The following is a 16,740-nucleotide window of genomic DNA, read 5'->3' as shown; positions in this document are numbered from 1 at the left end:
AAGTCCAATGACATCCCTCATCAGTATTACCAGGGTGCTACTGCATTAACATTTACAGCAGCAGAATTCCAAGTGATCTGGGGAAATATGAATGGGAATAAGCTCAGTGGGAAAGCTCAGGCTGCTGGAAGCACTGGGAGCTTTGGCAGGAGCAGGCTGAAGGCATTGCCAGCAGCTGTGACACCCAGGGCTGTGTGGCAGGGAAAGAGCAGAGGGAGAAAACATCAGCCTGGGGAACTGAGGGGCCTGGAGGAGGTGCAGCACATCTGAAACACCACCATGGCCTTCTACAAAATCACTTTAGGCACAAGCTTCCTCCCCATAAATGAGAGACTGAAGGATTCTTTCTTCTCATTTTATGCTAAATTGGCTTAAACTATTATCAACAGTTTATTATTGCTGATGGGAAATGGCTGGGAGTTGGTTCCTATCAGCAAAGTAAAATCTGGCCAGTCAGTAAATCATGAGAAAAAGTACACAGAGAGTAAGTGGACTGTGTATTTTGAAAGCAAGTTGTCTCAATCAGCCTAATAATGGAAAGAAAGGACAGTATCAAGCATAAATATCTAAAAAATAAGTGACAGGAGTTAGAGAGCTGAATTAATTGGAGTAGAGGAGTTATTCATTGTCTGCTAATTTTGAAGTATAATCAGGGGACACTGTCATTGGTTGACAAGTTAAAAGTTTAACTGAGTGTATTAATAGCTTTCAAAAAATGCATTTTGATGTTCAGAAATCTTTCCCAAGATACAGGCATACGTACTCAGTCTTGGCAGCACACAATCAAAAAAAAAAAAAAAAAAGCAGTAAAAGTGCAGCAACAAGGGCAAATTACTGAATCTCTGCAAGTGTATAGGATCTGTTTAATGCCCAAGCTTATTTAATACCTTAGTTAATGACAGGAGTAACTATAGTAACAGATAACACTACATTAATACATGCCATGGACACAGGCCAGCTTCAGACAACAATATAGCAGAATTAGAATTCATTTCAGCTGTATGCCAAGTCACAGAGATTTTTTAAAATTCATGTAAGTAATTCAATTCAGGGATTTTGCAGAATTGACAGAGAGTAGTCACTAATGATCCTTACAAAGGAAACAAGCAAAATGAGTTTCAAGTTGGGTAAGAATTTTGCATATACAGAATATTGTTTATGCAAAAAAACAAGGAACAAAGAAAGTTCTATCTGAAAGGGCTCTAGTCTAGATTCAGTGCTGCTTCAAACTGCCCCATGAGAATATTTCTAGGTATGTTTTGGTGATAAAATATTTTGATTTACAAAACTCTATAGCTTAAATAAAACTGACCACCTCTTGCAACAGCCTATAACAGATATCTGTATTTTCTGTCAGGGCCTAGAATGGCTCCTTTTACCAGTGCTGTGTAACTCAGCCAGAACATGCTCAGCCACTGATTGGTAGAAAAGGTTATTAGGATGATTATCCTGTAAGGATATAAATGTAAAGGCACTAGACAAAAGTAAATTTTGAAAAAGAGAACATGATGAATCCTGTAGCCCTCCAAGAACAAGAATGCTCAGGGACCAGTTCATGGCCAATGCTGGCCTGACGAGGTTGTTGATTTGACCTGCAATCGAAATTACTGACTTGTAACAATGGAAGAAAGTCCTGAAAAATCCACCCCCACCAAAACTCCCTCTGAAGCTGTATTAACAGCAAGGATCCTCCTTTGTTCCAGCATTTCTGCTGGTTTTTAGGGCTAATTGGACTCCACTACTCTGTCCAGGGTTGGCCTACCACAGAGAGTTGTTACAGCTTCTACACCTACAAAAATAACCCAGAGTAGCTGTTTTTCTAGACCAGGATGGAATTTTCCTTTTTTTTTTTTTTTCATGTTGGCACATTTCTACTCACTGATTGTTAAGTAGACAATATACAGAATTTTGCATACACAGAATATTTTTTATGCAAAAAAACAAGAAACAAAGAAAGTTCTATTTGAAAAGGCTCTAGTCTAGATTCAGTGCTGCTTCAAACTGCCCCAGGAGAATATATCTAGGTATGTTTTGGTGATAAAATATATGAGAGTTTATATCAACACTTCTCTACCCACTAGATAGATTCTAAGTTTCTAAACTCAAACCACATTATTCTTTTTGTGGCATTGGGCTTCAGTGGGATCTTGACCCCTTATACTGCAGTCCAGTGAATTTCCAAGCCACATCTATATGATCAATATTTCTCATATGTCTTTTAAAAGTTGCTCAGTTTATTAGTATCTTTGCATTAAAAACTACATATTTTCATCACAAAGAAGTAAAACTGATTGCCTGAATTGTGCCACTCTACTTCATATGCATTAAATTTCAGAGAATCTCATTAACTTCTGAAGATTAAACCTCTACATGTCCAAGAAGCATATTTTCCATAAGGCCAGGCTTGTCACACGTGCCTCAAGCCCTAAAATGATGTGGCATTCCTTACTGTTCAAGGCATTCTTTGAGGGTAAATTTACAGCTTGCTTTTAAGGACAGGATTTGCAATAGAGTCACCCAGAGGGCTGCACATGAAGATGACAATGTGCTGTCACAGAGCCCTGTATTGCTCTGCTGCATTCTTCTCTAACTCCTTGCTTGCTAGAAGCTGTTCACCACTTTCACCTGGCTCTTTCCTACACAGTGTATTTGAGATGTTCATGGCTTCCCACCTCCATTGAGAGAGCAGAGGCATTCAGTTCTTTCCTTCACAACCTGATTCTTTATCCAAGTGACATTATCCAGGCTGTATGATCAGCTCCTCTGCCTGGCAGGGGCTGTGGCTTTCTGACTCATTCCAATTCCCCAGTGCTTGACAGGTGCCTGGTGTTCATGTGTACTACACTGCTGGTGCTTTAACCCTGCAGTTCCAGAGCAACCTTGACTGGAACTGGAATTCACTTGGGCTCTGCTTGGTTTTTTTTTCCTTCTTTTAAAGTTTGAAGAGCAGCAGCATTATTGGATCACTGAGATTTTAACTTCAGTTCTATTTATTCATCTGTCAGTACCCATGGCTTTCCACCTAGGAACTATTCTGAGCCTGAAGTCCATAGGATATTTAGGATCATTCTGCCACTCCTGATGCCTCAATGTTTTACACTTGCCTTAGTGTTGTAATGATTGGAATTCATTTAAAAATCACAGCAAAACACCTTACCTAGTCTAGGACTTCTGAATACAGCCAGCCACAGAGACCAAACCCAGGGACTTACATCATCTCTCAGGCATTTGGCATGGGGGATTTTAGCCAATGCCTGCTGTTACCTAGTCAGGAAATTCAGTCATCTAATTCAGATGTAAGTCTAACAACCAGCCCTGGATAGCAAAGCAGGAAAATACTGCCCAGTAGGTCCATTGCTTCTGTGCCATGGTTTTCCAAAACTGGTAAAGTCTTTCTGGTTTTGCCCCTGTGAATTTCTTCTACTGCTCTCCAGTGACAGAAATATTTATCTGTAGGTTTAAATACAGGGTTGTCTTAGGGATTATTCTATTGACATGAAATAGATAAGCCTCACAGCAAAGCTTCCCAGGCTTTTACAATCTGATACCAGCATCTTCCTGCAATCATACAATGCCATTAGAATGAGCCTGGTTTTTGTATTCTATGGTGTGGCACATTATCATATTTATTCCTTTTTTTTTCCAATTAGAGGAAATAATTTAGTGAACATACAGACAGAATCATTTGCATATAAAGTTACTGTTAGTATCTGAAGTTACATAGAATGTAAAGTCCGGGGTATGGCAACAAATCCAAAACATGAAAAATTGCTGTGCCACGTATTCTATGTGAGAATATTCACATAAGAAGCATAAAATCATAATGAACAATTTAAACAAAAATAAATCTTCAGACTTGAAAGAACACCTAGTAAAAAACCTGCAAACTGACAGTTGATCAATCATTTCCTGTTATGTATATTCATTATTTTACTGCTGTTTACATATTTTAGAAGGTACATGCTTGGATACAAGTCTTGAGGCTGGAATTGTGATGCATTACTATATAAAGTTAATCTTGGGGAAGAGACTAAATATATATTACTTTGTTAAGTGCAAAAATGGTTGAATTTCATTGGCAGTGTTGAAAGATTACACACATGAGCACTGAAGTCATCTAGGCTTTGCTCCCACACAAACTTCACTAGGAAAATCTTGAAACGGAAAAGCTTCATGAAAAAATGTAACAGTGTAGGTCAATCTTATTCTAGGATTCCCAAAGCCAGATTCCAGGATTCTGGCTTTGTTTGTCAGAAAAACATTTCCTGACATGATCTTTTACCACTGGTAATAACAGGTGCTAGAAGGGCTATGGGTACACAGATCACAATTTCCCCTCTGTCCTGTTAGTATTAGCATTGCAGAAAAGGAGAAAAAGAGCTGCATGCCAGAAAGGATTTTTAATACCCTGAATTACTGAAAAAGCTGAACTGTCAGGAAAGGCAAATAAGCCCCTTAAGTATTTGGCCTCAGGGGGAAAAAAAAAAAAGAGGAAGAAAAAAATGTTACCAATGTTGTTTACTTGATAAAAAAAATCCTGGGAGAAACAGAATTTCTGTTCAAAATTCATACAACTAACATATGACAGAAGGCTTCCCAGTTATTATTATTAGATAATTTAGAGGTTTGATTAGGTCCCCAGCAATTAGTGTTGCATGAGGCCTACTCCAACCTGAATTGTTTGCTGCAGCAGTCTGACTTTTTCATCTGCATCTTCCTTTTAACAAGATGCTAAAAAAACAGCCCCAAAAAGGCTAAAATTTAATATTTATATTCATTTGCAGTGGCTCTAAGAAAGGGAATAAAAATTACTTGTTACCTGCAAGCAGGTTTCCTCTAACATCTGTATTGATGTTATTACTGAAGCAGTGCCATTTCTGGACCTGCACAACCTTTACTTTGGTATCTCATGCACCATGTGAATCTGTTGTGACTGCTGACCTCAGGAATCCTCAGGCATACAGTTTAACTGTGTTTAACTCCATTTATTATGTACTTTATTATTTCACCTTTGAAGTGTTTCTCAGTCTCCAAGCCTGTTGCAGCTACAGGCTGTGAAATAAAACCATCCATGAAATGTACAGCAGGGCAGAGCTGGACATGTGGGGACACAATAAAACCATCCATGAAATGTACAGCAGGACAGAGCTGGACATGAGAGCACACAATAAAACCATCCATGAAATGTACAGCAGGGCAGAGCTGGACATGAGAGCACACAATAAAACCATCCATGAAATGTACAGCAGGGCAGAGCTGGACATGAGAGCACACAATAAAACCATCCATGAAATGTACAGCAGGACAGAGCTGGACATGAGAGCACACAATAAAACCATCCATGAAATGAACAGCAGGGCAGAGCTGGACATGAGAGCACACAATAAAACCATCCATGAAATGTACAGCAGGGCAGAGCTGACATGTGGGGACACAATAAAACCACCCATGAAATGTACAGCAGGACAGAGCTGGACATGAGAGCACACAATAAAACCATCCATGAAATGTACAGCAGGACAGAGCTGGACATGAGAGCACACACAATAAAACCATCCATGAAATGTACAGCAGGGCAGAGCTGGACATGTGGGGACACTCACAAAGAAACCAAGAATCCTTTCCATGGGAACAGGCAGCAGCAGTGACTTCTGAGAGTACAGATTATTTGACATTCTCTAGCACACATTGATTTAAAGAGAAATTGAAATGAAGATGAAACACTTAGATATTAAGGGGTAGTTCCTTCAAAGTGCAGGATGCAACATGTAAGAAGGCAAAAAACTTATTACTCAATAATGTAACATTATCAAAGGCCAGAGATGGCATCTTAATATGTAATAAAAGATACAATGGGTCAATCAGCTGCTAAGGAGCATGAAAAACAAGACCAGTAATTTATTTGACATAATAGAGAAGAAATCAGCATGGGATATAAAAACTAAAGGCAGCCTTCTCAGAGTGCTGGTCAGGAATAATAATCATACAATAAATCAATAGCTATCCAAAGATATTTTACAATTTTGCAACTGTGTCAAAAGAAGAGGCAGCTGTTATGTGGTTGAGTCATGCTAACTAGCTATGGTGCATGGAATGATAAAGCTATATTTATTAGATTAGGTAGGGGGAAAACCTCCCAAGATATTGTAGAAATGAAAACACAGATCATATTTCCAAATAACCCCTAGATAAGCAGGAAAAATGTCATTTCAGAGTGACAGGGAATACAAGGTGAAGGAAAAAAGTGAACTGTAATTCTTCATTTATCCTTCTCTTTAGTAAACAGCTAAATATCACATATGTTCAACAAACAAGCAAAAATATTGGTTTGTCCAGGTCTACAAACTGTCAACTCAAGGGATTTTGCTCCTAGGAGTGATGTTACCCAGAATAAAGCATAGCAGGAGAAAGACAAAAGCCCCTGAAAAAGTCAGCCTTCCCCTTCTGTTGTTTTCAGGCAGGATAAATTTAACTTAGTCACTTAAAATGTCACACAAAGGAAAAGTTGTCCAGGCAGCCAATAGTTCAGGCATCATTTTTGTTCTCCTGTTCTGCTCTCTGGTGTCACTACAACAATCTCACCCTCAGCAGCCTTCACGACTCAGCTATAATCAGAACAGCCAGGCTGCAGAACTGCTTTCCCCCCATTTCTTACCAGATCTGTCAATCATGATTTCAACGCATCTTCCATAAAGACAGAGTTCATGCAGAGCATTTCTCCACTTCTGTCAACAGGATCACAGAAGTTTTCATATTCATACAGATCATTTGCTCAACTTTCACAGTTTATAAATCAGCCAGATTCGTACATGCTCTCTCAAGCAGTAAGTTATGTTTGGCAGTAGCCTAGTTTAATTTAGCAGTTCTCTTCACCACAGATACTACACCAGGAAGCATTTTACACTCTGCAACTCCATCACTTGTAGGGCTTTTCTCATGAGTGGCAGTCTCAGTGTTGCAGTTCCAGTAATGTACCAATGCAGGTACTGTTGTTCTTGTATGGACCAATGCTCATAAGAATTTTTCAGGGTATATTGATTTTTTCCCCTTTCAGGTAATTATTTTTGATTTTTAAATCAGAACAGTAAGTCAGGAAAAGTCAAAAGTATTGCAAGAAACTCCTAGTCAGGGTCTAAGGTAAAATGCTTTTCCTAATATGTCTGGAAATGAGGATAAATAATTAGTGGCAATGTTTCTGTCATGTCAAGAGGAGGCTACTGAACAAAATGCAGGTACAGAAATCTGTTACAATAAGAGGACACTAATGCCAAGACAAGAATCTCCAGATAATGAAGGATAAGTCCACACACAGGACAGTGGAATGGCTCATCAGAATAGTACAGAGAAGAAAACAGAAGTGCTGTTTATAAACAGTGAAGTCACTACAGAAGATAAGAATAGGGAAATATTATATATGTGATAAGCTATACCAACAAAAAGGGATCATCATGCATTCCTACCCACAAACTCCCTTCTCTTAAACAGCATGTTTTACAAGGCTGTCAAAAAAAAATTCAAGTAAAACCCCTGTGAAGCTTAATTCAGGCACTTTGAAAGTCACAGCAAATATACATTTGTATATCTGTAAGCATTCATCTACTTCCCATGGCTGCTGTATTTGCATGCTGTGAAAACCAGAAGCTAACAACATTAAAGACTATTAAATGGGAATGGCTGCTCTTTGGACAAGGCAAATTAGCCATTTACCCAGAAACAGTCAAAGAAAAGTTTAAATATAAAAATGTCATATTAATTAAAAAACATGTTTAATTAATTTTAAAAATTAATTTCATCCCAAATTCCTATTGAAAATTCTGTGAAAAAAACGGGGAGGAAACTGTTACTGTTATTTTACCTTTGACATTTCCCAGGACCTTCATGATGTCCAAATGAACCATCCCTGTCCACCAGGATGTCACTACTGCCTACCTTTTTAAGTGGTGTTTGAAGTAACAGTTAACCATGTGAAACTTTTAGCTAAAGGCACCAAAAATATTAAAAATTGGCTGACATGTGAAAAGTGCCTCCATTTCCCAAAAGTAACATTAAATAACTAACTCTGTCCAGTGGGGAAAACTATCCAAATGAAGGAACCATAACTTCTGGATTTTCCTAATCACTGGGGATTACTGCCTTGGGAGGGAAAGAAGGAGGGGGAGATAAAAGACCAAATATTGATGAAGGAGAAAGGAAAAGAAGGAAAGAGAACAAGGAGCAGAAGGTGCACTTACTGTTTGGTTATCTTCATACAGCTTCAAGTCATACCCACTCAGCTCCACACAGAAAATTATTGCTGTAACCCCCTCGAAACAGTGGATCCACTTTTTGCGTTCAGATCTCTGTCCACCCACATCCACCATTTTGAAAGTCAGCTCTTTGAAGGTGAACTTGTTTTCTACAATCCCTGTGGTCATGTCCCGAGACCTCAGAATGTCTTCCACCGTGGGGATGTAGTCCAGGGCGGCGATGCGTTCCAGGTCGTTCAGGTAGTAGGCAGCGTTATCCTCCAGGTGGTACTCGTTGGAGCGGCAGAAACACTCCTGCACGCCAGGGTCTGCCCACAGCCTCTTCATCACCCCCAGCAGCTCCGGGGTGATCTCCCCTTTGCTCTCAGCTGGGCCTGTCAGGGCAAAAAGCTGCACTGCGTCGTACGCTCTGTCAGGATTGTGAAATTCTATCTTGAGGGTGGCCAGAGCCCGAATGATCCGTGTGAGAGAGTCAATTGCATTATAGATAATCAGAGGTTTGTATTCCTTACAGGCCTCCAAGTTAAAGCCACCGCTGTGAATGATTTTCATCTGCTTTACGATAGTGCTCTTCCCAGAATTGCTGGTGCCCAGGAGGAGGAGTTTTATCTCTCTCCGCTGTCGCTGGCTTTCAGAGCGCAGGTGGCGGTCAATCCTCCGCGACCGCCGCGCTGCCTCTTTCTCCTCCGAGCTTTGCCGACATCCCATGGTACAGCAGGCAGGTACAGAAGGGACGGGTGCAGACTGGCTCACTCTCTTGGCCTCTCTCAAAAAGATCTGTGCTGCCTTTCAGTCCTCGTGCCAGGGACACCCCGAGTGGAATCAAGGTCACTGGCCAGTACCTGATGATCCCCGATGCCTACAGCCACCTAATTGAGTCCCAGCAAGGGTGCAAACCCATGGAGGTATGCAGCCACAGAAATAGTCTCTTCAGCAGATCTCATGGCACTCCCCTTTCCGGTGCGTGAGCTGTGGCACATTCCTGTTAATGATGGGACACTTCCCTTGGCCACAGTTTGTCTAGAACCATCAAATACCCACTTCTGTTCTGCATAATGATCTTGCTGCCTTCTGTCCAAAGGGAAGGAGCCGCACTTTCGCCTTCTCTGCTCTAGCCCTTTCTTCTGATCGTGTTCTCTGGTTGCTGTGGTGATGCTGCAAGATAAAGCTGAAGCTCTTTTCACTGGTACTGTTCTTGTTTTGTTTCTCTTCCCCCACTTCTTCAGCTGATCCAGTTCAGCTCTGTAAATCTGTGCTTTCCACCTGCCAAACAATGGGAAAATAAATGAATGAGACTCTGCTTTCTTGCAGCAAGCCACTCACTTTTTCCTCCACTTCTACACTTCTAAACCTTTTATTATGCTAAATGGAAAATACAGATGGAAAAAAATGTAAAGAAAAGCAAATATCTAAAGTTATAGTAAAAGCATAGGGACAGCTGAAACTCGCAAACCAAGGAAATGTGGTTTCTGAACAATAGTAAATCAAATCTCCCTTTCAGCCTTCTGTGTTTTATTATCTAAACCTACATGAAAACAAACAGTGCTGAGCTGTGCCCCAGTTTCTCCTCAGCAAGAGCTTATGGCAGTGCTTTTCCTGCAGTTCTGTTCCGACTGGTATGTCTGAAGTAGAAAATGAAAACTCACAACTACTTTTCCCAGCCTCTATTTATATCAATATCTTGTACTCAGACAGATGTCCTCCTGAGTTTTCTTTCATCTTATCTATCTCCACTGAACATTTAAATAACTAAATTAAGAAGCAAAATATGCTGATTAACTTTGCTTCATGAATTTGAGAAAGGAAGAGTTACTGATCTTTGCAACAGCTCTTTTCTTTTTTCCCCTTGGAGAACAGCACTGTTAAACACAGTACCTGCAACTTGTTTAATCAATAGAGAGATGCAAACTTTGTAAGCTTTCCATAACCAAGCTGCTCAGTGGCTTTGAGCCTCCTCTCTTTCCATTTCAATACAGCAAAATTCTGAGCTACAGTAAAAGAGAACAGTGACTGCAGGGTGAATTTTTCATACAAGAAGCACATGAAACACCATCCCAAGCAAGGGCAGAGAGCTTTTCAGTGGCTGTTAGAGCAATTATTCTTTCCCAGATTGGAGTTTAAGCCTGCTAGCTGGAGCTCTGCAGCAGCAGCAGGAAGCAGTAGCTCTGGCAGAGGGAAAGCACATTACTGACAGCTGACTGGCGATCCTTGCGCCTCTTCTAGGAAGGGCTTGCTCCTCCCACTGAGCTCCGAGCGCAGTGGGATCACAGATGTCACGGCTCCCTCCCCGAGTGCTGCCCCAGCGCACCTTGGCACCCCTCCTGCTGCCTGCCTGTTGGGCCTGGAGGCTGCTCAGTGAGTGCCTTAGCAAACCAAGTACGCAGCACTGAGATCCTTACAGAAACTTGCAGTCTGCTCCAGAAAACTTTCTACTACATTCGAATTAAACTAAGTCTCCCAATACCATTTTCAAAGTTGCCCTACAAGCCTTTAGAAGTTCGCCTGTTTGAACTTACCAATATTTAAATGTAGATGTGACAATAAATTAAAATACATATTAAACAGCATGATTCCACGCTACCAGGAGAGAGACAGAATGTTCCAAGCCACGTGTTGAGCCTCAAGCTATTGTGAGAAAAGTATAACTACAACTACTTGCAACCTCATGTACTTAACTTTCTAACTAACCATATTCTAATGGTTTTTAGAATATGGTTAGAATTCTATTCTAAACCAATCTCACTCTGAGTTGTTCTAAACTATCCAGTCAGTACAGAGAGTCACCTCTCCAGAGCAGTTTGAAATGCTTGTCTCTTGTCTTTGCCTATAGGGACCACAGTGCAGGCAATTTAAGCATTTTGGATATCTTAAATGTAAAGACATCCAAATCCTTTGCCCCAAATGCACCATGTATTGCTCTTCCCTGGTCTGAAATTTGACAAGAGACTCTTAATATCAGCTATAATTATCATACTTCTCTTTGTATGGCAGGACATTAGCTCATGAAGAACAGATGAATCAGTGAAAAATTAAGACTAGTGTACACATTAATAGAATTGTAATTAGCACAACTTTACTTACTCTGAAGACGTGGAAAGGAAAACCCTCCCAAGTGAGGAGTTACACTTTCTTCAAATAAGTCACTTTTTCCAATAATCACAGAAAATGAACAATTAGAATTGAGAAAGCTGTTTCTTAATGAATAACCTTCTGGCCATGCAGAGAGAATGAAATTTCTGTATTAGATATCAGGCCAGATTCTGATTTTACTTATATAAAAATCAGACTGCTTCCACTAATCTCACTTATTCTGACACGTTCAGGACATTTCAAACTGGTTCTCCTTTAAATCCTCATCATCACAGGCCTCATTTTCATGTCATTGATAAAACCACTTGCTGAATTCTTTATGACATTTTCTATGCATTGTGGTGTGTACAGGTGAAGAATTTTGCCAGAAACACACATGAGACTCCCTCTCTTTATTCTCTCAGTCCCATCCTGAACAAAAGGGGCTTGCTAGCAACAAGCAGCAAGAGGGCACCTACTCCTGCCAAAAGGCAGCAGTCTTAGGAGCAATCTGGAGGTTTTATGACTATATTAGACAAGGAGAACTTTTGAAAACTTCATGTTGTTTGCCTCAAACACTTATGACAAATGGTTGGGTAGAAAGACTCTCTCAGGAATAATCTTTTGTTTTCATTCAGCTCATACATTCTGTAGAGTATTTCCTGATGCATATTTCCACAACACTTTCAGATGCATCATTCATATTCCACAGGGTTTTACATATCAACTATTTGGTTTGCCATTCATTAATATGTTTAACACCAAAAAAGGTAAAGTAGGATCCCCTTATTGTAGGAAAGACCAGGAGTATGTAAATACATATTAGTCTTGCACTCTTGAATTCCTTTTTATGTTTGGTTTTTTTTAATTCCAGTCATTCCTATTGCTTACATTGCTATGATATTTGGATGTCACTATTTCAAGTAGTAACACAATGAGGTGATTATATTATTGCTTTGTAAAGCAGAGTAGTACGTTCTATTTTCAAATAGACACTACAGTTAGAAAGTTTGGTGTATTTGAGTAAGTTCTAAACCTTTTATTATGCTAAATGGAGTATAAAAAATATAAAATATAAAAAAATCTCTCATGTTCACAATCAATACTTTTTGAAATTCAGGAAACTTCACAAACTATTACATTACTGCAGTTTACTGCCCTGACTACACACAGATGAACTTCCTCTTACCAGCTGTACTTTTTCTTGGAATACACTCAGAAAATAAAGCAGTCTAGAATTTGTTGGGTTCTTAAAATCAGATTTCACATTACACATGTGAGTGTTTTATGGCTGTAAGTTTTTAATTAGGTAAGTGTATTTTCAGTTACTCTAGTGAAAGCCCTATTGCTTCCTTTCACTTGCACACTTGTCTGAAGTTTGTTTAAAAAAATCTTATTATTCAAATGACTAGATGATATCTGTGGGTCTAAACTAACATATCTGCCTTCTCCTGACAACTGAAGACTCAGAATGTTAAGAAAACACGGGGTTTTTCAGTCTGATGCTATAGCTGGGCTATTTTGTCATCACTAGAATGGGTAGCTTTTCCCACAAGGTAAGATTAACATGGCCCAAATCCTGACCCGATGGTGATCTATTGCCACTATCAAAAGAGGAATGCTACCAATTCCTGGCGTGGGAAGGACACCTGAACAAAATTCTGCACTGGTTACTATGTTCAAGTGTTGCAGCCCATTAAGCTGAGCAGTTGTTTAGTTGTTCACCACCCATTTGAAGCCAATAAAACCAGTCATGACTGTTGGTTTCATATCTAAGCTCGCTCTTTGCCCCTATCCATCACTCCTGGCTTGTGCAAACTGATCTCTGTGTGTGCAATATAAACACTTCTCCCTTTTCCAGCATGTTCCCAAGTTATGGCAGCAGAGGGAAGGAGAATGACACACCACCACAATTCAATTGTAAACACTTCCATAAGGAAGGATCCAAGTATTGTCTCTGCATTCATTATCCACTGACACGTCACTGTGGAACAGAGTTACAGACCCTGCCTGGGAAGATGCTTCCCCCATCATCTTGTGGAAAGGCAGTGACTCCTAAGCTGAGAACAAAACCAGTGCCTGTGACTGTCACAGCACAGAGATTGCACACAGCATGCTGCTGGCAGCAGGAATTTCAGCTTTGGAGGCACAAAGCTGCATTATCCTTCAAATGCAAGTGATCTGATCATTTAGCTTCATGGCCACCAGCCCACTCACTCACAGTAAAAAGCTTTTACACCCATGTAAAAGCAAACTCAAGCAAATCTAGCAAGAAGTGGCACAGAACTCATGTAAGACCTACAAGTGTAAGCCAAGCTACTGTAATCAGTTCCTAGTGATTATACACATCCACTGAGAATTTCTGTACTTTAACAAAACCTTATTTCTGCATGTTTTAGCTTTCAATCATTTTTATACTATTAATGAAAGAGAAGAAGACACAAGGGAGTGTGATATATCAGGACATACCCAAGGCATTTACTGAGGAAGAAATTAAGTGTTCTACTAAGCAGGCTTTTTTTGAGGGAGAGAGAGAAAAATAAAGGAACTGAGGCTCACAAGAAATGGGAAAATCAGTCCAGATTTTTGGATCTGGGAAATGTACAGGAAAGAGTCCCAGACATGCATGCTGTAGAAATACCAGGTTGAAATAACTTCACAGAAATTAATTTACTGTTTAATGTATGGGGACTGAAGTTCGTTTATAGCAGAAGAAAGTTCTTTTAAAACTATGGCCCCAGATATTACTGACATTCTCTTTATACAATCATTGAAACCTGAAAGACAAGGAAGGATGTTGCAGTTATGATAAAACTTTCAATTAATTACACATTAAGGCACTATAACCCCACCCAAAACAAAGGATGGGCCATATGTAGTTGTTGAACAAGAAAACAGCAGAGCAATCTGCTGTATCTGAGGTTTATTTTTTGCAGCAGTTAAAATGTGTATTCTGTTAGTCAGATGAGTGAAGGAAGAAGTGTCATTATTTAATTAGCTGAGTGTTTGACTGGACACTACCAAATTCTGTCCCTTTTTGTCGTGGGGGTTCTTTGTGATCTCAATTAACTCCCTTAAGCACATCTTTTCAAAGATGATTTCTGCTTGTCCATTTCTTAGATACCCAAATTGAGCTACTGTTTGTGACAAAGAAATGCACTGACTTTTCAAGTATAATCAGCCTCTAAATATTTAAGTATTGAATAAATAATCTTTTTTTACTTTATCCATCTTGATCTCTATTTGAGAAATAGGACCTATCCTCTATACTAACTCCCCAAGACAGAGTCAAGGAATTATTTAATGTCTGTGCAAAGGATACCAAAATGAGAGGAATAGCAAAGTGAGTCAAGAAATGCATATTCATGGCACAGGACCTCAGCACAGTAAACAACACCAAATAACAGAAGCTGCTGTGTAAGGATGGGATTCTTACAATAAAGGTTGTCAAAGAAGGTAAAAGGACAATTATTGAAAAAGTTTCATTCAGAACTCAGTCCAAGGCAGGGGATGAGAGGGGCACTGCTCAGAACTGGTGCCATACCATGAGCAGTGACTGGTGCCATACCAGCACTGAGTGTTACCAGCCCCAGCTGCTCTTAGCACCCTTGGTCCATTAGGTTCTCATCTGCTGATTCCCACTGTGATTTTATAGAAATACTCAGATTTGTGGCATAACATCTGAGCTCAGCTAATAGAATTGCCAGCTAGGGATACCATTCTGTGATACATGGCAGAAGGAAGTTTTACCAGGACATAATGGAGAACCCAAAGAAAATTACTGTGTAGGCATAGACCTATCAGCCTGTGATTGAGTGTGCCTGACATGGGATAGAACAGATTTGCTGCAGTGAGATATTATATTCATTAGCTTAAACATCTTTGTCTGTTGTTTGGGAAATATCCAACAAACTTTAGCAGTACCACAATACAAGTTATGCTGGTCAGGGATATCCTCCACTGTACTATCACCCAGCCAAAATTTAGCATACAGGCTTCATCCAAGATTTAGGGAAATCTAAGAACTTAAAATGAAAACATAGTATTTCTTATAAACCAAGCATTCAACAAAAACCTATTGGTTATTTTTCTTTTAACTGTGCACACCCCACTTACTAGAGGAAGTTGGAAACATAAATCCTGTGAAGCATTAATACCTAAAATACTTATTGAAATTATGACCTGTTTTAGCAAAATCTTCAAACTACAGTGAGACAGGAGGAAAAAGCAGCAGCACAAGCAGACATGAGACTGACTGACTCTTGACTGGAGGCAGGTACAGCACAGTTCTGCTCTGAGCTGCATGGCCAAAGCCCAGAGCAGTGGCAGTGGCTGCACAGGGACTTGCTGTGAGCTGCATGGCCAAAGCCCAGAGCAGTGGCAGTGGCTGCACAGGGATTTGCTGTGAGCTGCATGGCCAAGCCCAGAGCAGTGGCTGCACAGGGACTTGCTGTGAGCTGCATGGCCAAAGCCCAGAGCAGTGGCTGCACAGGGACTTGCTGTGAGCTGCATGGCCAAGCCCAGAGCAGTGGCTGCACAGGGACTTGCTGTGAGCTGCATGGCAAAGCCCAGAGCAGTGGCTGCACAGGGACTTGCTGTGAGCTGCATGGCCAAGCCCAGAGCAGTGGCTGCACAGGGACTTGCTGTGAGCTGCATGGCCAAGCCCAGAGCAGTGGCAGTGGCTGCACAGGGACTTGCTGTGAGCTGCATGGCCAAAGCCCAGAGCAGTGGCTGCACAGGGACTTGCTGTGAGCTGCATGGCAAAGCCCAGAGCAGTGGCAGTGGCTGCACAGGGACTTGCTGTGAGCTGCATGGCCAAAGCCCAGAGCAGTGGCAGTGGCTGCACAGGGACTTGCTGTGCCTCACAGCAGTTTGACTAAACCAGACTCTGCCACAGCGGCCGCTTTCCAGGTGACCTTTGCACTGGCATCAAAAAGCACCACAAGAACAAGAATACTACAGTGGGCCTAGCAGTGGGTGTGCAGGAAATCCTGGCTGCTAGACAAGGGTGAGAAGAAACAACACACACAGCAGCTGCTTTAGGGACATACAAACGTCAGACCCATTTAAAAGTGTGCAATAAAGCAGCAAACAAAATGCAGCAGCCACTCAGTGTCTGTAAGCACTCCAGTGATGACAGCAGTGGAGGTTATGTCTTCATTAGTGGGACCCATAGGCCTTGTGTGGGTGATTCAAGAGCTAAGAGTCACTATCACAGGGTTGTTGTTTCATGAACCTTACAAGGCTAAGGAGATTATTTTATAGCATTTTTTAAAAGAAGCACTAGTAAACATTAGATTTTTTTCATGAACGTAATGGCAAATTTCCTATCACTCATACAACCTTATTGCACACAATACCTTAGGAAAGATAAGGGAATTTTGATAGTTTTAGCAAAAGAGATTTTAAGAGGGATGTGTACAGG

At 40.6% G+C, this 16,740-nt stretch overlaps 2 protein-coding genes across 3 annotated transcripts in view; one reads left to right on the top strand and one right to left on the bottom strand.

Annotated features, from left to right (window-relative positions):
- Positions 1 to 16,740, top strand: part of RSPH14 (radial spoke head 14 homolog) — an 84,283-nt gene that overhangs the window by 27,746 nt on the left and 39,797 nt on the right. The gene's annotated exons all lie outside the window — the stretch shown is intronic.
- GNAZ (G protein subunit alpha z) overlaps positions 1 to 16,740 on the bottom strand; it is a 52,132-nt gene that overhangs the window by 21,469 nt on the left and 13,923 nt on the right. The window contains exon 2 of the mRNA XM_054645939.2: positions 8,232 to 9,509. Coding sequence (XP_054501914.1) covers positions 8,232 to 8,954 — 723 coding nt within the window. The 5' untranslated portion in view covers positions 8,955 to 9,509. The remainder of the gene's footprint in view (positions 1 to 8,231; positions 9,510 to 16,740) is intronic.

The sequence above is a fragment of the Agelaius phoeniceus genome, chromosome 18, assembly GCF_051311805.1.
Source record: "Agelaius phoeniceus isolate bAgePho1 chromosome 18, bAgePho1.hap1, whole genome shotgun sequence".
Taxonomy (NCBI): domain Eukaryota; kingdom Metazoa; phylum Chordata; class Aves; order Passeriformes; family Icteridae; genus Agelaius; species Agelaius phoeniceus.
Note: the sequence above shows the minus strand (reverse complement) of the source record. Positions and strands in the feature narration are given on the sequence as shown.